Genomic DNA, 24103 nt, shown 5'->3' on the forward strand with positions numbered 1-24103 from the left:
AGACACGGCATACATTTTTTTAGTATAAAAACATCTGTCTACGGCAGCTACGATGCGACAGATATGATTACTTTCATTTGTTTTATATTAAAGAACGATTGCCGTGTCTGATGACACGGTGAGTGTGTGTAGATGTGAATCCACCCTAACGAGCCTCCACGGACTCTTCTCCATTCCAGTAAATGAACGGCTCCGTAAATGCATTGCTTGGAAGAATTAAAATATTTGTATTAAGTTAGAAAATATATTAAAGAATATTATTTTTTTCTTTTCGAAGCGAAATATAAGTGAATATAGGTATTGCGATTTCAAAATCTTCTCTCAAATATTCTCATACTATCGTTATGAGGGTGGGGGTGTTATCGTAGTAAAGTATATCGTTGTATCGAGAGGAATAGATTTCAAGCGATTCCAAACAAGATCTGAAGAAATATCTTTGTTGGAGGATTTATCGTTATTTCAAGTATCGTAGCGCATTGATTGTAGCACATTTGATTGCTCGTAAACTTCCTTAATGTATCTTTGGACACGATCAGTTAAGGAAGTTTTACACTGCTAAAAATTCATTAACTCCTTCACTCACTGACTCAATCGCTCATTCACTAACTCACTGGATCATTCACTCATGTCGAATTGTTTTCAGTGAATTGTTTGTAGGTGAATTTTCCATTCGGTGAATTGTTGTCAGTGGTTTTTCCGGACATGAGATATCCCTGCACAAGGAATATTCAAGCAGCAAATTTATTACTTCACGGATATCTATGTATACGTTTAATGGTGTGGAGTAATTTTAATGGTTCCATATCATGTCTTTTTCAGGTGCCTTCCTGATCCCATTCGTATGCATGATGCTGTTGGCTGGTCTTCCACTCATGTTCATGGAGCTCTCTTTCGGACAGTATGCAAGTCTTGGCCCGATCGCTATATTCGAGCGCTTCTGTCCTCTCTTCACTGGTGAGTATAAAAACATGCATATAAGTTTACGTAATGCCTTTCAGATAACAATGGAAAAGTATTATTGAAAATATGTCACTCATTGACTCATGCAGTAACCAGACGAGGAGTTAAGATTTTGTCATCTGTGGGCTACACAAATTTTGTCGTCCTTCTCCTATTCTATTTCAAGTTTCTTCAAATTTGCCGCTCTAGACAATAGCCCGCTTAGTTCCAGACCCTCTAGAAATACGCCTCTGTCTCCAAGTCACACTTTTGTTCATTCCGATGCTTGAACACTTTCTTGGAAATTTTTTGGTCATTCAATCTCTTCGTCACTCCCATGCTTACACACTATCTAACACTAGAAAGGTGGATAGGGGGGATCTTTGTGACCCCTGTTGATTTTTCCGGCAATTTTTGAACATTTTAATATTTTACAGCATGATATATTTTTATAACATAATACACACATACCACAAATGATTAGTGGATAAAACCATTGACAGTTAATATATTTAATGATTATTAAATTTTAAAGGATTTTGCTGTGTATGCAAATGACCTCTCTTGATGAGCGTCGGTGTTGAGGAAACTCTAGAGACTGGGGATCTGTTTTTTTTTTCTTCTATATTCCCGTTAGGATTTTAGCGTTACATCACTTCTGGGTTGCCCTATATTTTTTTGGTCGTGGTTGGAAGCACCTGACGAGGATTTTTCCGAATGGATTCAACCAAGCTTGGGGATTTAGATTTGCAAACAAATTCACATAATTCCAGTGATGTGGAATCGGTATCTGTAAGCAATGAGTTTCTCATAAAATATTTTGGAATCCTTGACGTCCTAATGACGAGGGACGTCCCACGATATTTCTGACGCTTTCATCTGCAGCAGTTTCTTCGCTACCGATGAACGGGATATTATTGAGATCTGATATTTATGGAAATAAGTTAACGTTTTGGTTTAGTTTTAAGTTTTCATTGAGGGCTTCAATGTGGTTTGCGTGTATTGTTTCTAGTAGCATTTCATTTCGCATCAGCTGGAGCATTTTTGGAGGTACAATTCTGTGGTGTTTGGTCAGAACATGATAACTCCAAAATAACATTTTTGAGATATAAGCATTTTCATTGTCATTTAAAAATCAAAAATAAACACACAAATACAAATGGAAATATCATACATAAAAATATTGTTTAGCGGTACGCGCGTATTTGTGCATTTAATCTCACTTCTAATTAGTTATAATTAGCCAGGCTTACTACTAGTAGATCAAAAAGCCATTTTTTGCAGATATGTTCTGACCAAACACCACCGAATTTCATTCTCATTGCTGCTGTTGCTTACTTCAATAAGGTTTTTTATCGGATAGTTTTTCATTCTTTCGCTCCTCTGAATTCTCATCATCAGCACTACTGCTTACTCACACACAATCGTTGCCAACTTCTGAAAAGTTTTTATCTTCAGTGAATCTGCGTCTTTTTGTCATTTCTACAGTGATCATTCATAAGCATGTGGATATTTCTACTTTGCAGAACAGACAATTTATTTATATACAAAAATACCGTACTTGGCAGCAAGAGCTGAGACACTTGCTGACCCACATCTGCAGATAAGAATGAAGATAAAAAAAATTCCCACAGATATGGATTATACCGTATTAGAGATGCACGCAGACTATCAGAAGAATTTCGACCTCACAAAATCATTTGTGACAATGTTGGTAGTATAATATGGCGAATGTAGTCTAAAATATATGGGATGGTCAGCCTTCCGTCTTTCTAGGCACACATACCCGTTCTTATCTCCGTTGTCAAGAAAGATAATGAAGAAAGCTTAGGTGTAGATAAGGATATAATAATTCAGGGAAAATTCGAGAAATTTTAAAGCTTTCGGTTCATTTGTACTTGAGATATGGGAGTAGAAAGAGCGATCAGGGTCACACAGACCCCGTCCCTTTTTCTAGGTATAGCCTCGGCCCGGCTGCTAGAACGAACTCTCCAACAGAATAAACCAATTTTCATTCAAATAAAGAATTCTTTGTTTTCTTTTAATTCGCGTTCGGGCCTCGGGTTACCCAAGTCCTGAAGATGACCCTCAATCACGTGATTTTTGTTAATGAAACACCATACACACTGTAAATTATTATAATTTTAAAATCGTTGTGCGTTTAATATTTTATTAAAATATCAATTATTTTTTAACTTTTCTGTTTGGTGAGTGTTATATAAATCGGATTCCAGATGGAGCCACTATTGCTCTCTATCAAAATACAACGAAATAAGGATTCGCATCCGGTTTTTTTTTTCATGAGTCAAGTAAAAAATATACCAAAAAAAAAAACAATGATTCAAAACATAAATCGTAAATTTACCGTAATTAATTACAAATTAATTTCATTCTTTTCTGATATGGATGTAGTTAATCCTTTACCATAAATGTATAAATCGGTGATTATGCATAATTGCCGGTTATTACACTTAATTATTGTCTCGGTAAGTGTGATGTTTACCAGCATAGCCTAGGGCTTTGACCACCTGCTTATATATCTCTTCGGTGAGACAGAGCGGTAAGCCGTGTTCTGGCTAGAAGCAGGTAAATTTGATAAATTTATCGACATCAGTCCCTTGCAAATTTGTCCCTTTAAAAGGGCTGAGGGATCAGCTCATTTAAAAGGTCACTTAAGTGACCCACAACACATTTCACATCACTTAAGTGGCGACACATTTTCACTTCAAGTAAGTAGCCCGCCGCACATTCCCAAATCACTGGTGGCCGGCAGTAAATTTACAGATTGCTAAGGTAACCTGGGGCACATCCACATGTCTCGTAAGTTACCTGTGGTACAGTTCCACTTAAATGCTCCGCGGTACATTCTGAGATCACTTAGGTGATCCGCAGCACATTTACAGATCGCACAAGTGAACTGGGGCGATGTTCCAGATCACTTAAGTAGCCTGAGTCGCATTCTTACTTCAATAAAGGGACCCGGGGCATATTTATAAATCACTTAAGCAGCCCTCTGCACATTTACAGATCGATTGAGTTTTCCGCGACACGTTTTCAAATTAATGAAGTGGCCCGTACTCTCCAAAAGATTGAGCACCCTTGATATGTACCATATGCTCAACCCATGGCCCGCGGGTCAAACGTGGCCTTCGGAGTAACATCTTATGCGGCGTGTGACCTCAAACCAACATTTGCAAAAATTAACTAAACGACACATTTCCAGATCACTCGTAAAACTCGTAGCACACTCACAGAGCATTCAAGTGACTTGGGGTATATTTATAGATATTTTAAGTGACCCGCGACACATTTGAATGACACACAGTGCATTTACAGATCACTTAAGTGACCCGCGTTTCCAATCGATTCAATTTAGTGGTCCGCGGCACATTTCCAGATCCTCGAAGTGACCCGCAACACATTTAAATCTTAACATTTAAACAACACTGAAATGATAAAGTGCGCTCAGATAAGAATGCCTTATGGAGGCGAGATATCTCGTCATTGCCGCTTAAAAGATCACTATGCAATGACAATTTTTCCCTTGAAATGTATGATAAGTGTAATTTCTCCGACTAATGCATCCTATTCGTTTTTGTAGGACTCGGGTACGGAATGGTGATTGTTTCAGCTACCGTCATGCTGTATTATAACATGATTATAGCATGGACACTGTTTTACATGTTCGCATCATGGAACAGGACGCTGCCGTGGGAGCACTGCGACCCGCAATGGAGCACGTCCGGTGAGCTATCAATACTATATCACTATCTACCGACGTATTAATCGGAAGTCTTATTGCAGTTTTGTATCCCTACACCGGCTGCATTATATAATATAATGTACAAGAAAATATTAAATAACTTATTGAAAGTTCAACGCCCTTTTAAAGGGCGGTTTTAGTACACCGCCAATCGACTGCTTTTACAAGGGGACACCAGTATCGATTGGTGAGGGACAATGCAAGGTTATGGTGTCGCAGGGAATTTTTCTCCAATAGGGTTGTTAATAAATGGAATAGCTTACCCCCGGAGGTAGTAAATTGTAACACAATTGACACGTTTAAAAAGAAATACGATAAACATGTTGGGGTAAATCGAGAAGCTCTGTCCATTCTTAGAATAAGACAACCATAAGTATTCTTTATGGGCATTGTATAATATTTTATCATGTGTATATATTGTTTGTAATTTGTGTTAACTGCATTTTTAATTGGGTTGCTGTATTTTTGAAACATATGACAACCATATTTTTATGGGCATCTTTTTATCAGCCACCTCGTTGGGCATTTTGCCTGTTGTGGCGTTGTATTTGTATTTGTATTTGTATTTGTATAATGTGCAATATAAATTTAAATAACACATAATGTAATAATATAAATGTACCACATATATATATATATATATAAATGTAATAATGAGAAAATTATCACTTTTGAAAATAAGCTGCTCAAATAGACCTGATTTGACTCATCGCAACGGAATTTTCAGTTCCTGTGCTTTCTTCATAATTTTGGAAAACGAATTTTCCGAAAATTGTCATTTGTACATTCATGTGAGAATTATGAAATTGGCATTACTGCGTTATTTCCATACTTTATCGACAATATTTCGGTCGATATCGTGGTGAAGTCATGGTTTAGCGGGACACTAGTGAATATTTTTGCTCTTCTCGAAGAGTGAACCCCTTAACGAAGTTCGACTGTATTTGCTAAACGAAATCATCGTAAATACTGCATCTACGGTTAAGAAACCAGAGACTTTCAAGTAAAGAGGACGATGAGCTGGAAATTTGGGAAGATTGATGATTCTTTTGCTCTTTGCCGATTGATCTGCCCGTTTTGAGAAACGTCTCCGGCGTTAAATGAGCCAAGAGAGAGATGGAGAGAAAGTTTTCTCCGTCACGAGACAGGAAACGGCGAATTATGTTATCGTCGTCCTTCATCAAAGTGTGTCAGCCCGAACTCCTCCTGTTCCACGAAAACTACCTGTCTATCCTATCGTTGGATGGAAAATGTCAAGGCTGTATACGTTTAAGGTGGTGTGAGTATGGTATGACTACATACAGCAGAAAAAAATATTCCACACATGCATGAGCACCAACACACGCTGTTGTTTTTCATTCAATTTGATGGACGTTTAATATTTATTATGTTTTTAACGCTAGCATCTCCGTCAACTATGAAAAAGTCGTAGCTATAAATAAATCATTCGAAATATTTTCATTCGAAGAAAACGGGGATATATTAAAGGAATAGGATAACTCCCTGAAAACATGTCTAAGATGTCTCCCATGTTTCCTATCGTTCTGTTCGCTGTACTCACTATTCATATTGTCAAAGCAAGTCCGAGGATCGTGCTGCTTAGCAGTCCCACCAGAGATCCCACAGCTGAACTGGAAAGACTTCGATCGGAACCACCACCGCCATCTAATCTGATACTCCTGACTGATGACACGCCCATACCACAGTACCTCAGAGACTACAGTGTCATTCCCGTGAATGGATTCCCGGTGAACCTGAGACCGAGGTTCAGGCGACGAAGGCTACGACCAAACGGTAGGAGGAGAGTAGTTACTCCTACAGAAGACAAGCCTAATGATGTGGTGACTGAAAGCCCCTTGGAATCTGGCAACATCATCTATCCTGTAGCGATACCATTAGGCGAATATCCACCGGGATGGCAGCAAGGCTTGAGATTCATCCCACCGAATCCTGCTGCATCATTTGGGTTTCCAGCTGGTAATGTTCTAGTGAGACCAGAAGCAGTTCAAATACCTCCCACTGTCAGCAGGCAGGACGACCAAGTTCCGATACCTATCGGAGGTAACGCCGTGCCCAGTGTACCTGAGTTGGTTGTTGACGGTCAGCCCGTAAGAGTTGAACAACCTGTAGCACTACCTCCACCAGCACTGCTGCCCGGTATCAACCCGACAGTGCCGAACGTGGATCTATTGGAATCCGAGAACGATATCCGTCCACCAGTGGATAACAGTGCCTCGCCGTACCTTTTTGGTTACATCGTGAACGATGGGCAAGGATCTATCCAGCACCGGGAGGAATCTGCTGACGATGATGGCGTAGTTACTGGAAGTTACGGCTACCGTGACAACATGGGACTATACAGGATAGTGAATTACATCGCGGATGAGAATGGATTCAGAGTCAAGATAAAATCGAATGAACCAGGTATGGATTTCCATACCTCCAGTGACGACGACGATGATGACGACGACAACGTCACGCAGTCACAAACACTCGAACAGGCCGAAGAACGGTCCCGATGATATGAAATCCTAATTGGACACTTGATATGACAGATTTTCTTCCTGAATGTATGTTCGGTAAATTTGATAAATCCGGTTATTATGCATAATCACCGACAATTTTGGTAAGTTTGATAAATTTCCGTAAATTATCTCTATTACCGGCAATTATGCATAATACCCAACACCGTTAAACATGATAAATCATACTAAATTCATCACATTTGTCTTTTATGCATAATCGCCATCTCGTATTGATGAATATGACAAATTTGTCTTATTGCCGTGATAAAATTTATTATTTAGATGACCGTATTTGTGAGCCAGAGTCTGAATCGGATACAATGAACTCTGATTTAACGAGTTTCATGAACACCTCCGAAATACCTCCTATAATTTTTTCTTATTTGAGAAATTATGAAATCGGACCTCAATATAATGAACTCCTATTTAAAAAAATTACAAGATCGTCTAACCCGATATAATGCACTTTCATTTAACAAGCTTTTTGACTTAACAAGTAAACGAATTTTTACAAATTTTGCATGTATACAATCAGATCCAAATACAACAAACTCCTACTTACCAAATCCTACAATACGACTTCATTACAGCGATCTCCTAGTTAACGGATTATACAATTAGACCCCAATATAACAAACTTCTACTTTATGATTTCTACAATCCGACCCCAAATATAAAAAACTCCTCCTTAACGAATTCTACAATCAGACCCCGATATAAGAAACTCCTACTTAACGAATTTTAGAATCACACCCTAATGTAAGAAACTCCTATTTGACTAATTCTAAAATCTAACCTCGAAATAACGAACTCGTAGTCAACAATTTAAACGATTATACACCGATTTAATGTGAGAACTCTCATTTAACAGCCTTAACTATGGCTTAACTACAACCAATGACGCTTAAGTATTATGTATAATGATCAGTAATATTTTTATAGTATTAATCAAATTTACCAATGACGCATAATCACCGGTATAAGCTATAATATTTCTTAGTATTCATAAAATTTACCAACGACGCTTGGGTATTATGCATAATCGCTGGTAAAATTGATAATTTTTCAAACTTATCACTTCGAGACGATTGAAGATTACGCATAATAACAGATTTATCCCATTTACCGTAACATATACGTTAGCATGTTCGTATTTTACTGGCTTTGTCTGAATGTAAACGCATTTGTAATTACTGTATTTTTTTTAAAGCTCTCAACTGCCTGTATTTTATGTATTTTTATGCCCTTATTTCAAAAGAAAATTGGAATGAAAACTCTTTATATTCAATAATTTTGTCATGGTTTCTGTTCAACAAATATTTCCAACAACTATTTAAATTTCAACTGCAAGATTTCAATTTTACGTAAATTAATGAATAATCACGAATATACGTCAAGTCATACACAAACGTGATTTCACAAATTCGCATGAATCATTCCTAATGAATCTTAATCATAAAGTTCATGGATGGCTTATTATTAAGGTTATTATCTTATTACTAAGAGTTTTCAATTGATGATGGTTAATCATGCAAAATCTTCGTGCGTGGACGGGGGATTGAATCAGTAGTTTTGCATCATGTTTATTCATACAAATGATGTATGTCTTTTAACAATCGATTTCGTAGAGATGATTTTTAACATTACTTCACTCAATTAGAAAGTGCTAAAACAATGCGTGTGAATCGATCGATCGTTTCTTTTGAAATTAAGTTTAGAAATTAATGAAAGTTTTACATATTATTTAAAAAAAAAAACCTGGTTATTTCCGATTGCTGCAATTATAGTTTGTCCGTAAAATACAGTAAAACTTGTCTATAACGATAATGCAGGTACCTATAAATATCGATACAAACCAAAGGTGTTCAACCTTTCAGACATTGCGGACCCAATAAAGCTTTCGGAGAAACCCCCTGGTCACTAAGTCATATATCGAGGTATTCACGGTCATCAAACAAGGTTCTCCAAATTATTTACTGAATTTATTTAATTCATTATATTTTAATTTTCATTTAATTCTTTTTGGTTAATTATTCTTTATTATTCTTTTATCAAGTCTGAAATTTTCCCGATAATTTTGAAATTATTTTTTCATTAATTTTACAAATTCCATTAATTATGAAATCATTATCTCTTCCAAAAATTTCTAATATTTTTCATGAAATATTACTTTTAACAATTCTGAAATCATTTTTAATGTTTTTGAGAAAATTGATCCTAACAATTCTGAAAATTTCCCTCAAAAATTCTGAAGTTACTCTCGATAATTCCGAAATTATTCTTTTAGCATATCTGCAAATTCTGTAATTATGCATAACTTTTGGATGCCAAATTTCACCGCTCGAAATATGCAGCCTATATGAAATTAGGGCTAAAAAACTTTTTTGTGCTGCGGTTCAAGGGACCCGGAGCCATGCTTATGATGAGCTTTTCAATGTATGGAATGCACAGCCTTACATTAATCTGGAAAGTATCTCACAGTTCTTAGATGCAGCAGTACAGATTTCAGCGACCACAGAGCTTTATAACGAATTTTATTTTTGGAATTTGATCGTTTCTTACAAAAGCACCATTTCATAAAAATGGTCGGGGTTCCACAGCAAAGAGCTCGGAAGGTCACATTTGACACACGTAACATAGGTTGAAGACCTCATGTTATAGACACACATAAGTTATCGTTATAGGCAGTTTGAGTATTTACGCTATTTCTTATACAAATACAACGCCACAACAGGCAAAATGCCCAACGAGGTGGCTGAGAAAAAGATGCTCATAAAAATATGGATGTCATATATTTCAAAATATGGATGTCATATATTTGGGTTGCTGTAATATATATTACAGCAACCCAATTTGTGCATATTGTTGCAACAATTTTGGCACAATTTTTTATTGCATATGAATTCCGCCGGGACCAAAGAAAATATCGTTATAGGTAGGCTCACCGTTACAGACAGTACTGTAATACACAATTTTCACTGCATTATTGTACCAAACTCACTGAATTTTTTCAGGAATATTCATATATATGACTAACCGCTAAAACTCGAACGCCGTTAATGTGCACATTACCTAGCTAATCTGCAGATTGACTGATTTGATACCTAGATAATCTGAAGAATAACTGACTTCTGCACTTTAACGGTAACATATATGTGTGCTAGTAAAGAAAGCCACCCGTATTGATTTCCTGAGTATTTCTCAAAGTTTCATAGTTTCAAAAAATTTCAACGTGCTTAAGAAACATTCAATCAAAACTTCGAATTCACCATTTTGTAAAAAAAAAAAAAGGAAAGTATTAAAGCAGAGCTTATCTAAATTTATTTCATGGTATGAAATTTATTTCTGAGTAATCTTATGGGTGACGAAAGATCTCAAAATTTTAAAATTTCCATGAAATATTTTTTTTCCAAATAAAAATTCTGAAGCCGCAACAGGCGAATACGCCCACGAAAATGACTGGAGAGAAAAATTCAAAAAAATATTATCATGCTAACAGATATTTAAAAAAAATCACTTGTAAATACATGAATTATCATCAATAACGTGAAACATCTTAATTGATTTAGTAAAATATGATACTCAATATAAGCATATCACTTTTTTTACATGAAGATACAATGAGGCCCTTCATGTGTGGACATTTTTTTCTCTTCAATGGACGTGGAGTCACAAAAACGATTAATAACCCATACGAAGAAGAAATTTACAAGAGAGAATTTAATACCAATTAATTTGAGTTCCGTTATATTTTTCTTTCCGATGCGTCACTTATTGGTGGTGTGTCTCGAACTATGAATTTTTCAAGCTAAAAATTCTTCATACTATTATTACGAGTAAATAACCGGCTGACGAGGTTGAAACGTCCGAAAAAAATGTTATGTGAAATATCACATCGAATAAGTCGAAGCTGCCAGTTGGTCTATTTGTCACATAAGCAAAATTACTTTTACTGGAATCTGCAACCGACCTTACAATGTTGTAAAAACATATGATTTTCTGAATTTTTATTCTTATCAGGTTAACAACAAATCATTATTCATGAAATCACCAACTAATGGTAACAAATTAATAAAAAATTACTTGTGAATACGTGATTTATTACTAATAACGTGTAAAATATCTGCATCAGTTGGTTAGAACGGTGTCTCTCAAAGTGTGCGTCGCGGCTCTTAGGGGTGTCGCGGTGAGCTGGAGATACTTCAAATATGAAATGAAAGAAATTTTCCTAAAATATAATGAAAATCTGGAATTCACGAATATTCAAAATTATTGAAAGAAATTGTTCCAGAAATATTCTTAATTTATGAAAGAAATACGTATTTGCAGAGTAAATGAAAGTTTTCTCGATAATTTGGATTTCCTTTTTTCGTAATCGAGCCCTTTTGTTTCACCCGTTAAGATCCAAATGGCGAGGCTCACAACCAGAAAAAGAAATGCTTTTAATCACCCAGTGCAAGCATCCAGTTTTGGATGGATATAGGCTGAATTTGGCACCTGGAACATCAGTCTTGCTCTCCCCCCCCCCCCTTCGTGACACGAAAGTTTCCTCAATATTAATTTTTACACATTTTAAACATTTTTTTCCTTTCATTTATACAATATTATTGGCCCTAGGCCTAATAAAGATAATGTGGTTGAATGGAACATAGATATTGTTTGATATTGTGCAAAAAACTAGTGACAGTGGGGAGTTGACAATAGAACTGGGGAGTTTATTCCGTTCACCAATGGCATGAAGGAAGAAGCTGTATTTAAAACAGTCAGTGGAAGCAAAAATTGGTTTTATTTTAAGGAATGGCCGAGTTTTTTCTGTAGATGCAGGATAGTTTGGCTAGAGTACCGGAAGTATCAGTTAAGATGATAGATCTTATAAAACAAGGTTAAAATCGAGAAATAACACGAAGACTAGCAAGGAGGGGGGGGGGAGGAGATTAAGTTCGTTTTCAAGTTCGGACACGGAGTCAAAGGATGACCAAGAGTCGTGGATGAATCAGGTGGATTTATTTTGGATTGATTCAAGTTTTTCTATGTTAGTAGAAGTGTAAGTGTCCCCGATTTCAGCGGCGTGGGAGAGTACAGCAGAGATGTAAGTTTGGTAGCAGAGCAGTCTGATATCCTGAGTGGAATGTTTGAGGTTTCGGCGAAGGAAAAGTTTGTTGAGACATTTCTCTGGAAGACGTAATCAGCATGTTTGTTCCAGTGTAGGTCAGCGGAGTTTTATACTAGTTGAAGTTCCTTTGTTTTACAACTGCAAAAATGAATAAAAAATCAATTGATATCTACACATATAAAATGATATGTCATGACTGATTCATAATCGCCGAGCCGACACCGCTGAAGCTATGAATATGAAATTTGTACAGTAGTTTCATTTTATGATGTAAAGACTTAACATGAAGGGTTCTTTTTTGAAATTCGACACTTTAAAGGGTCATAAGGGAGTTAAAAGTTTAAAGAAACAAAATATACCGAGTGAAACCATTGATGATATAAATATAAAATTTGGTCAGTCCATTTTGTAATGTGAGGACTCACTGTGAGAAGGAATTTTTTTTTAATTCAACCCCCGAAAGTGGGAGGGGGGGGGGGTTAATAAGTGTCGTTCAACGGTAATATGAGACAATCATTGCTGAACCAAAATCGCTGAAGCTACAAATATGAAATTCAGTTAGTGGCTTTATTTTGCAATTTAGATACTAAGAAGGGTTTTTTTTTTCAAAATTCAGAAAATAAGGGGGTCATGAGGGGATTCAATTGTTACACGGGGAATCAGCGCCGAGAAACTTTGAGATCACCAAATACAGGTGAGCGAAGCTGCGGGTAACAGCTAGTATAAGCATATGCTTTTTGTTTCTATTACCGCGACCGCAGCGGTTGCACGCCTTTCTGAGACTCCATCTGTAGATATGTTATTTTTCATGTGGATATAGTGATTATGGTGCCACGAAAATGATCAATAACGCATATGTATTACAAATTTATCTTTATTATCATTCACTGTAATGTTTCGAACTAATTGATTTTATAACAACTATTAGTGTTATAAAAGACAGAAAACGAATCAGATCCACGTTATGTTAGCACTCTGTGACATTGACGAGATATCTCCCCCTCTTAATTGACTCTTATTTGACCCATTCACAAACCCAGATATTTTGTAAAGTTGATTTCTCAATGTAACACTTTTCCCTATGCCTTTTACTCTGCATCTTCTTGAAATCGGACAAAGCCTACTCCATTAAATAGATATGACATTTTACGGGGGGGGGGGGGGGGAGAGTTTGTTTGGAAAGGCTTAAATTGGAAAGTTTTCTTTTCTAGATACAAGCAACTTTCAGGATTCTCAACTCGAGCACCACTGTATTCCTAAATAGTGATTATTGCGGTATACCACTATTTAGAATAGGCCACTTCATTGGTTTAGAAACGTGTTTCGAGCCACTTAGGTAATCTGAAATTGTGCCGGGGGCCGCTTGAATGATCTGGAAATGTGTCACGCACAATTTAAATGATCTGTGAAAATGGCTCGCACACAATTTAAATGATCTGAAAATGTGCCAGGTGCCACTTGAATGATCGTTAAAAATGCTTCGGGCCGCTCAAGTAACTGTACTTAAAGGTGTTCGCCGAGCCACTCCAATGATCCTGAAGCGTGCCGTAGACCACTCAAGTCATGTGGAAATGTGTCAGCTAGACACTTGAGTTATCGGGCGCGTGTGTGTGTGGGGGGGGGGGGGGATGTGCACATGGAGTCACTGAAGTGATATGAAAATGTGCTTGGGGACGCTAAGTCATCTGAATATGTGCTGTTGTCAGCCAAAATTATCCAGAAATGTGCCACGGCCACTTTAATGATTTGACGATCTTGTGTTGGCTACTTCAATGGTATGGTTATTTCTTGCGGGCTAGATCAGTTTGGGAAGGGGGAGTCCGTGGGCCACATTTCGACAGCGGACCATGGGTTGAACGTGTGTCCTTTGACTGTGATATGCACTGTGCTTACTTCAGATGTTGAATATTTGTATTTGTTATGTTTTCAGGCTGACTGCGATTTTTTAGACTCTCATATTGTATGGAAAGAAAGCATTTAGGCTGTACGTCTTGCATATTTTCAAACAACTTTAGCAATACATATCTTGAATATCTTCAAAAATTGTTTCTTTTAGGCACGATATTTTTTTTCCTCAGAAACATGAGAAAGCACGTGGAAATCATAATCTTCAACATTTTCGGTTCTCATGCACTTTTTTTTTAATGCGTCATTTTTCCCCTCCCAAAATGTCGTCGTATCTAAAGAAAGCGACAGTATGGCTTTCATTAATGTGTCATCATGCGATGTCCATTATCATAAAGTCACTCGTAGTTGTTTTTTTTACGTTCAGAGCGTTCGTACGGCGTGAAGGAATGTCGTTGTCCTTCGAGGCTTCACCGTAATAATAATAGCGATGATAACGGCAGCACCAAGTGTCCGGAAGAGTTGCTTTTACCCTCCATTAATACCAAATGCAAGGAAAAGAAAAGGTATGATGCGCACATACACACGCATTTTTTCTCGTACCCCGCCCTGTTATGCGAATTCCTTAACCCCTTCTTGTGGATTGCGGTAACGCACCCTAAAAAGAACATTAAAAAAGCATCACGTCATTTATTTTTGTTTTTAATGGATGGCAAGTTATGTAAGGAATATTTTCCTCGTATGGCTTGGCTCTCATCTAACCTATATAAACCTCTTCAGTAAACAGTCCTAAAAACCCAGACTTCTACTTTCATAGCGTTAGTGATCATTCACGGTCTTGAAAGTGTTCGTGATTGTAAATTTTTTTTTGCTTGTGGACGTTCCGTGAACAGGTCGAGGTTATTTTTAGTGTTACACTATTCAGGAAGGTCAGTAGAACATTTAAAAAAATAGATTCTTCTTTGATAAGTGATACTAGTTCGAGGAAACCGGACTATAGGATGCAGCGGAACTACGGCGTTGAATTTATTTCGGTGCCAATGACGATTACGATCGCACTTCTGTGCCTGTCGATATGCAGTGGTGCTCCTCAAATACCTGATGATTTGGAGGCGATAGTTGATTTGGGCGACGTAGGAACGGTCGCGAACTCGGATGACTATGACATCGACCAAACGCCCAAACCGTTCAAGTTCGGCTTCCAACACAGGGACGAGTTCGGTAATTCTCAACACAGGGAGGAAGTGGCCGACGGATCCGGTGTCGTGCGTGGAAGTTACGGATATACTGATAACCAAGGGATTTATCGACATGTGTCGTACGTCGCTGACAGTGGAGGGTTCCATGCTGTGGTGCGGACTAACGAACCAGGAGTCGCTAATGTGAACAGTGCGGACGTCGCGGTAGTTGCTGCTGAAACACCGGCTACTAACAACATGATGAATGAACTCGTGGAAACTGAGAAATGACATTCACGTTTCCTACTAGATTCGTAGAAATTCATGTCCTTGCAAGGAATGTCACCAAGCGAACGGGTTCGGTGACGAAAGTGGATACGAACTTGGATTTAATGTGTCTTTCAATATCTTTTTTTTTCAGAGTTTATACGAAAACTTGGTATGTTCAAAATTCAATATTTATTAAATTAATTTTTCGACATTCTTCTCTGTCTTGTTCGAATTTTCGCAGTGCACTTTCTCTGTTCCCGGATATTTAATTTGCGTTCGTAGAAGCTATTATTAATCAGATTTAACCTCGTTCTATGAATTTTTAATTACATAACTGAGCACGTAAAGTGGAAAAAAAATTGAAAATATTTGTTAAACTAAAATCCCCAAGTGTGTGAGAACGATGAACATTAACAGCATCTAGTTATCTTTTGTTCTGTATTTATAGCTTTGCATGTATGTTTTTATTGAATATAAGCATCACATATATTCATTCTGAAAATATTACTAAATATTCAGAATGACATGAATTTTTTTTTCCAAATAAGAATTTTTGTATTTTTTTCTATATCGCATTTCCTTACCGCCGACAGTCTGTATCTTTTTGAAATTTGTTTTGAGCACTGGTTATAAGCACCTTTAACTTGAAAGGCATTAAAATATCCAAAGGAGAAAAAATTCGAGGGGCTATATTAAGGAAATGAGGTACCTTGAATATAGTTACATGACAAAAGAAATATAGTAAATATTTAAATAAAATATGGGATGTTTTCCTTCTCAGAAAACACTCTGTACTTCTATGATTTACATAGATTTGAATAGCACAGAAATGTCATTTCTTGTTTCTCAACTTACTTTTTCGTCATTTTTAAGTATGCACAGCTATATGTCTCCTCCACACATGGTGTTTCCCTCAAATGCAATGGTTGAAAATCGTCCTTGCTTGGCTTGTCAAAAAACTGGGACGTGTACGTTTGAGCTCTTCTGCTGGTAATTATAGAAACTTCATGAACAGTTCGCAAGTAAAAAAGTTATGTTTAGGATTTGTTTAAAAGAGCATTAATGTCGAAACGAGCTCAAAATATAAAATGCCCTTACTTGAAAATTATAAGTATACCACATGTTTTGTGAGAGCAACAAGGTGAAATAAAGGGTTAAATTAATATCGTCGAATCATGGTTGTATTCACCTACGTGCAGTAAAACCCTCTTTTACGTTCACCGACAGGACAAAGAAAAAATATCATCCGTAGGAGAATAGTGACCACGTTAAAAAGGAATTGTTATTAAAAAGTTTAATAAACATTATTAGTCGGCCGTAAGAGAGGGGTGATCGTTTAGACGGTTTTCAATGTATTAGCAAATACAGAAGACGGCACGCACTATGATTAAAGACTCTACTTATCTATCAGAAAACCCATTTATTTTTCCCCTAGTCGATTTCTTTTAAAATGTGAAATAGAATTTAGAAAATAAATAATTGAGAGAAATGAAAAATTCAGTTCAAATACAAAAATAAATGACTTCTTCTCGAATTGCGACGGGATATTGATATTGTTCTTTAAAAAGGGACTGAGAGACAATTATATATATATATATATTTCTTTCCTACTCATTTTAAAGAAAATACTTTTACAGGAATTCTTTTTTTTTTAAATCAAAGTACAAAGAAAAAAATATTATTATTATTATTTTGAACTATGATATATATAAGATATTTTCAGATCTCTGGACTCAATAACCTAACGTAACTCCATCTCCAGTTAATCTTGTTTGTGTCCAAATAAACAAAAAAAATAAATAAAAAAATAATAATGAAGTAAATAAATATCACTATTGTTTCTAGAATATAATTTTTATCGTATATTTTATTTCAAAAAACATTATACATATTTTGCTTAGTGTTCGAAGTTGGTGCTGTCATCCAATTCTCAAATTGTGAATGAAGTGGAATGATAAAATATTTGTACCGTTGTACGGGTCTATTGCTTTATGTGGTGAGACATTTTAACGGCAAGATAGGCCAATACAATTGTAGATCAATGGGTTTTTCTTCATACGTTTATCATCTGCGGTCTAGGAATTCCTAGTTCTAGCAAGCTGCAATTATTCCAAGTTGGTATAGTTTGCCCATGGATCTTTAGCCGCTAACGGTGAATCTCCTCGGCCCAGAAGAAAACTTCCAATTTTACGTCTATCTTTTAAGTATGGTACCTACTGCCTAAAATTAGTATCTGTCAACAGATGTGTATGAATAATTTCAGTTCTCAATTTGATTAATTTTGAAGTCTCTGTGAGCATTTTGCTATATGTGGAACTTTTTTCCTTCATCTTCGCAACTCAAAAATTATAATATGATAATTACAACTATAAATAAGAATATACATCTCACATATTTGCCATGTTTTATTTGGTAAAATTCATTTTAATTCAGTGTGATTTGTAATAGTCCTTTTTTTTCATTTCCTGCCATTGGCGATTTTTCAGTGAATAATTTTAGCAACAATTGATATTTTTGTTTACTTTTGGCATCATTTTAACTAAAAATGTCCCGTGTTTTAAATCTCGGTATCCCGTATTTTTCTCGAGGAAATAAAGTCAGCCTACCATGGTTAACTATATAGCCTACTGTTTTGAGAGAGAGGCGGTTTTTTCCCCAGCCGAATATATCAAAGAAACATATTTTTTTTTGGATATTATGCTGAGGGGAACTCAGAAAGAAAAGTCATCTGGTTTTCCCCCGGGACTCGAACCCAAGCTCTCTCTTGCAAACCGAGCAAGCATGTCACATCCACACCACTGGAGTGTGGACCTTGTGAAAGTCCCTGCCTTCCCTATTTCACATGCACTGTGGCGTAAGGTGCTGAAGTAGAGGCATTAATAGCCTACCTTAACCACAGCAAATACACCCACCCCAGGTGGGAAAGTAGAGAGAGATAGAAGGCAGAGAATATATATTTCTTTGATATCTTGGGCTGAGAAAAGAGGCAGTTTGCAAGAGAGCATGGTGTCGGGTGCCGTCGGAGCCCAGATGACCTTTTTCTCTGAACTCACCTCGACTTAATATTCAGAAAATATCTGTATCCTCCATGTACTGTTTTATTATGGCGAAGTATGTACTTGCTTCACCCATTTGTGCACCAATATATTTCATTTGCAAACCATCCATCCCGCAACATAAAATGCTCGTATCCTTCGTGTTCTGTCGTGTCTTAGAGCGGGGTCTATCCTACTGGAAACACCCTGCATATTCAGTTGTGCCGCAGAATTTTATCAATAAGTTAAGGGGATCCGTGAAAATTTTGGAAATCTTTGCATCAAAATGCCGATAATACAAGATCTTAATCATAATCCCAATTTTTTAACCGATTTTTCTTCAATGTGAAATCATGTGTCAAATTATCTCGAGTAATTTACCTGTCACATTTCTTATTGAAAAGGGAAAAGACAATAACGAGAAGATTGAATTGAATGGATTCAAAATGGGTCAACAACACGTACCGTATGCACTTCAAATAATGAAGAAGGGTGAGTGAAGAGAGAGAGAGAGAGAGAAAAGAACGAGACTCGGTTATATATTTCATCAATAAATTATTTCGCTCTGATGACGTGAAGGTTGTGTGTTGTTTCGGTAAACATGGCCGAAAAACATTGTTGTGCGGGACATTACGCTCCGTTGATATAACGTACGATATTTTGTCTTGGGGACAGATTCATCGAAGGGTGACCACTACGTGATGAATGAGGCATTATTACATCGCCAAACTTTGACATTCTCAAGAATGTGAGTCAAGGTTGATGTATGAATGACCTTTCATTTCCTATGTGTGATACGGGAGGAAATCCCTACAAAAGGTTGCTTGACCTTTCTCTTACATGCCTAAAGACACGCCTTCTACTAACTAAATACGTTTTATTGCATATATGGGTTGTTTCAGACAGGACCCCTATTAAATTGCATAACTTGAAAGCAGTGAACAGGCCGATGAAACAAGTGATACGTTCGATGAGGAAACATTTTAAATGTTAGATATACCGCTTTTCAAAAAAATTAAAATTTTAAATTAATGAAATTAATGTGTTGTTGCCACAGTCATTTTATTTCACTACTTTTTTTTTCTGTGGAGCAGATGGGGGCATTGTTTACAGCAAGGGTCTTCAAACGCTGGTATCAGCTTGGACACATGGGCGGAACTACGCCATGGCATAAGAGATTGCATATATGCACATATATACTGTATATGCGTATTGCCATCATCGCCCCCCCCCCATCTGTAATAAGTAGAGCCCGGAAGTTCACATACTAAAAATGCCCGAAATAGGCATTAAAAAAGACATTTATAATTAATTGAAAAGGGGAAAATAATTTAAGATTCGGAAACAATCAATTACAATTAAGAAATTTACCATTCGGAATCAGTTCATAAACACGAGCAGAAACACAAAGTCGATCCAGCTTTAGTGCAAGTTTGGATCACGAAAATAAGTCGAACTAAGCGGGAAAACGTATAGTGGGAACGCTATAATTGAGGCACAATGTATGACACAAAAGAAAAGCGGTAAGAAGTCTTTTTGGAAAATCTTTCAAGAAAAGTAGAACTCGGTGCTTCTCGCCATTCTGAAAATACCAACGTTAAGGTTAGAAATATATAGTATAATTGGAAAAATTTCTGTATCAAACGAAACGAAAATATAGGCATACAACAAAAATGTATACCCGGCCAAAATTTCTACATGCCTTGGACATGTCAGGCAATTTGCCCAGCTATGTTTCCCACAAACAAAACATAGTAAATACTAGAAATACCTTACAATATTTGTTGTCATCAAGATTTTAACTTTTTTTTTCAACGGTTCTGGATCATAGAAGCAGAAGAATACATCGTATTAACAGATATTTCACTGCATCCGATTCTTTTATAACTGACTGACTGACTGAGGTAGATACATTTTCCCAGGGAGTACAGAGTCTTTAAGACTCCCATAAGCTTCCCTGTTTGATGCTGCTCCAAACGAGTTGGATGAAGAAGTTAAGAAACTTTTTGTATGTGATAGTTGAGTGTGTGAGTATACGTGTATAAGAGGTGTGTCAATAAAAGATAATAAAATTTACAGCCCATGCTGTACTCAGAGAGTCAGTATACGTCAAATTAATTGAGATCATATTAAAAAAAATGAATTCGGTAAGTTGTCGCTAAAAAACGAAACTAATTTATTTTGACACCCATAAAATCGAAATTTAAACTGCTTCGAAACATAACATTTGTCCACCACACAAATTAAGATAAATATAAATTCACCGATGTTCCGCTGCATCAAATTTCAGTATGATTGAGCTCAACCACAATAAATTTTATCAAAATAATAACTTACGAAATAATTGTTTTCTAAAAATAACATATTCCTATAATAGGCACAAATTCAGAAATTAGTGTTTTAAGTTAACAACAGATGACACTAATAAAAAGATTCCTCCTCTGGCACATTCATTAATACATTGATCGCTCTTCCGATTTCTCAAATTGCACGTAATATCTTCACATTTGATTACTCAAAAAACGTTTGAGAAGTTTTTAAAATCCTCCCCCCCCCTCCTTCATCGCCTACAATGATGAAGAAAATCAGGCAGGGCAATCGACCTGTCAGCGGGAACGCGATAATTCGAATCTTCCCATTTGGATGGCAATCACCCGAGTACCCTTAATTAAGTGTTGGAGATTTTAAACATAAAAAATGACTTTGAAGTTCTCAATACGAAAAATAGTTATTTTCTGCACAATGCGCGCTCTAATGTTCACGAATAAAACAATATCGAAATAGGCATCCCCGAAAAAAGTTTGGAAAATTGTCTTGCCACTCTATTTTCCAATTTTACCTGAACTTTCGGGCTTTACTAATACGACATGCGCATCCATTTCCCTAGAGACATTGCAGGAAAGTGGCTTCACACCATTCTTCACGTCCTTTCCAGGAAAGGCGACTTTCGGACCCTACGCAATGTGATTTGACCAATTCTTGTGAAGGGCAATAAATAAAAGTTAAAAAAAAAAAAAAGTGTGTCATCTGTTAGCCACCGCTATAACTAATTTCATAAACTAGTTCATTTGTCTGTCATTTCAGTTGCCTGTCTATTAAACGAACTACTTGTTTTGTCTATATCATTGTATTTTGTTGTTATTTCAAAGTTAAGGAGTCTTTTATGTCATCCTGCGTTTGGAAGTCGAAAAGATGAGCTGATTTAAAATGAGATTTTATGATTTCAAAATTTATCACCGGTCTATTGAATGAGTAGGCCAGAAGTGTGAAAATATGAAAGTGTCTTCCGTTACAGTTCATTGCAATTAATACCCCCACGAGATATACACATTGGAAGGAAAGATTTTACATCATAATGTCTTCTTGAACAGTTCTTCAACCTTTTCACAACTGCGGACAAGCGAAAGTGGTTGAAAATTTTCGAGGACCAACAGAAATCAGAGAAATAATTTGCGAACCACCAAAAAGTAAATGGAAGAAATTTGCAGACCTATAAAAATAACCAAATAACAAAAAAGTTAACAAAAGTAATTTGCGGACCACCAAAACATAAGTAAGTAAAATAAGCAATGAATAGAAGTAATTTGCGAACCGGTAAAGAATAAGTTAATAGGATAAAAGTAAATATAAGTAATTTCTTTACTGGCAAAAAAAAAAGATATAATATAAATAATGTTCTAACTGGAAATACAAAATGAATCAGAGGAATAACTTGCGAACTAGTAAAAAATAAGTAAATAAAGGGAAAGTAAACGTGCAATTAATTTGCGGATCCGTGAGAAAAATTCGCAGACCTGCTGATGGCTAAGACGAATAAAAACCAATATAGAAACATAATATAATATTTAAAATAAAATGTAAAATTATATAGTGGCGACATGAATTGGTTGAAATGGATTAGTGTAACTACCAAATCATTTTACTTGAGTCTATAGGCGTTTTCAGAGTCTGAAATGGTAAGAGGGATAATAAATGAGACTCATGCAAGATGTTTTGAATCCAGTCCGTTCATCTAAAAAATGGAATTTTCAGCTCTTGAGAAATGGCATTGCATTGATTTAACTAACAATTTTGCATCAGGAGTAATCAGATGAATTTTTAAATTTGTTGTCTCATAAAATACATATTTATCTGTACAGCCCTATGCGCAGTTTCATCTCGTCGATCTTTACTTAAGAGAAGTTATGCGCCACGGTTTGCATGTGTCCGACTCACCAAGTTATTGCAATAAATATTGAAGAAAATAGTTTAAAATGCTTCTACTAAAGTTATTAATAGTGTATGAAAGAGGTTAATTGAAGGGTGTTAAATATAAAGTATGTAATTGGGTGTTTTGAAGAATAAAAATACATAAAATTGTTTTTCATCATAATTGAAAATGATCATGTATTTCATTGAAGTTATATTCGTGATTAAACTTTCTTCTGGGCGAGATCCTTCGACATGGAAAGTTTATGAAATACGGAAAATTTGCTGCTAAATTTTTGTCAAAAATAAAACCTGAGTCAGGGCCGTCATTTATACTTTTTCCGGGGGGAGGGGGGGAAAGCACATGTAATCAGTGTATATATATACCATTTGTAGTGTATTTTCAAAAGCCAGGGGGGGGGGGGCAACGGCCCCCCTTCCCCTAAATGACGGGCCTGGCCTGAGTGTTTTTTTTTCCGGAAAAATTTCACTTTAAATTAGGAACTAGCTCGCTCTATATTATTTTACTCCCATAATATACAGTTCTGTTAATTTCCTTCGACTTCCAGTAGGGAAGTCTTCTCACAATCAATTCATAACGATTGAATAAAAATCTTTGAGTATTTTTTTATATTTTGATTTTTCTAAATTCTAAATTTAAAAATTTGTACTTAACCATAGAAAAATAGAAAATAGCAGAGAGTTTCTATTCCTTAAAATAAAGTGAAAACTTTTTCACTCGCAAGAGACCAAGTAATCGTTTATTAAGCAGTAGACTATCTTGACGATTTTGAGAAACTTGGCTGTTTGAATTGAAGTGGCAAGATTCATTAGGCTCGTATTATAATTTCAGTTATGATGCGAATACAATGGAAATAATTTTGTGAATTCGTTGACTCACGTTCTTATGCTGTCTTTTTACACTAAATTCAGTAGAGGAATGTGTACGAAGTGCATGTACGGCTGAGTAGTAGAGCGTCTTTCTACACTCTATTAATGATCTTGTGTACATTATTCTCATTCGGCATATGTTGTAATTAATTTTTTATTTTCTTCATACTAATTGTACGCTTCCCACTCCCCTTTATATCAATCGTAGAATTTTTTCTTTTTGCTCTGGGCATAGACGTCTTCCATGCACAAACACTTATTGGATCTTCTCCGGCAATTAACAGACGCATCACAAGTGTGGTCCTTTCCGGACATGTGTCCAAGTACTCGGAGTGATTACTGAGTGAAGCTTAACA

General features: G+C 36.2%; 3 protein-coding genes across 4 annotated transcripts in view; all 3 read left to right on the forward strand.

The window, feature by feature from the left end:
* Nucleotides 1-24103, forward strand: part of LOC149084214 (sodium-dependent proline transporter-like) — a 126902-nt gene that overhangs the window by 47391 nt on the left and 55408 nt on the right. For both annotated transcript variants that reach the window (XM_089234559.1, XM_089234558.1), the window contains exons 3-4: nucleotides 820-954; nucleotides 4541-4684. In XM_089234559.1, coding sequence (XP_089090685.1) covers nucleotides 820-954; nucleotides 4541-4684 — 279 coding nt within the window. The remainder of the gene's footprint in view (nucleotides 1-819; nucleotides 955-4540; nucleotides 4685-24103) is intronic.
* Nucleotides 6082-7273, forward strand: LOC149084216 (uncharacterized). Its single transcript, XM_089234561.1, has one exon. It carries the CDS (start codon nucleotides 6214-6216, stop codon nucleotides 7222-7224), a length of 1011 nt encoding a protein of 336 aa, XP_089090687.1. The 5' UTR covers nucleotides 6082-6213; the 3' UTR covers nucleotides 7225-7273.
* Nucleotides 14851-16436, forward strand: LOC149084217 (cuticle protein 10.9-like). Its single transcript, XM_089234562.1, has one exon. The coding sequence runs from the start codon at nucleotides 15187-15189 to the stop codon at nucleotides 15652-15654; it is 468 nt and encodes a 155-aa protein (XP_089090688.1). The 5' UTR covers nucleotides 14851-15186; the 3' UTR covers nucleotides 15655-16436.

Source organism: Pholcus phalangioides, unplaced genomic scaffold (assembly GCF_987345545.1).
Source record: "Pholcus phalangioides strain wild (caught in Gottingen) unplaced genomic scaffold, Ppha-v1.0 ptg000008l_1, whole genome shotgun sequence".
Lineage (NCBI taxonomy): Eukaryota > Metazoa > Arthropoda > Arachnida > Araneae > Pholcidae > Pholcus > Pholcus phalangioides.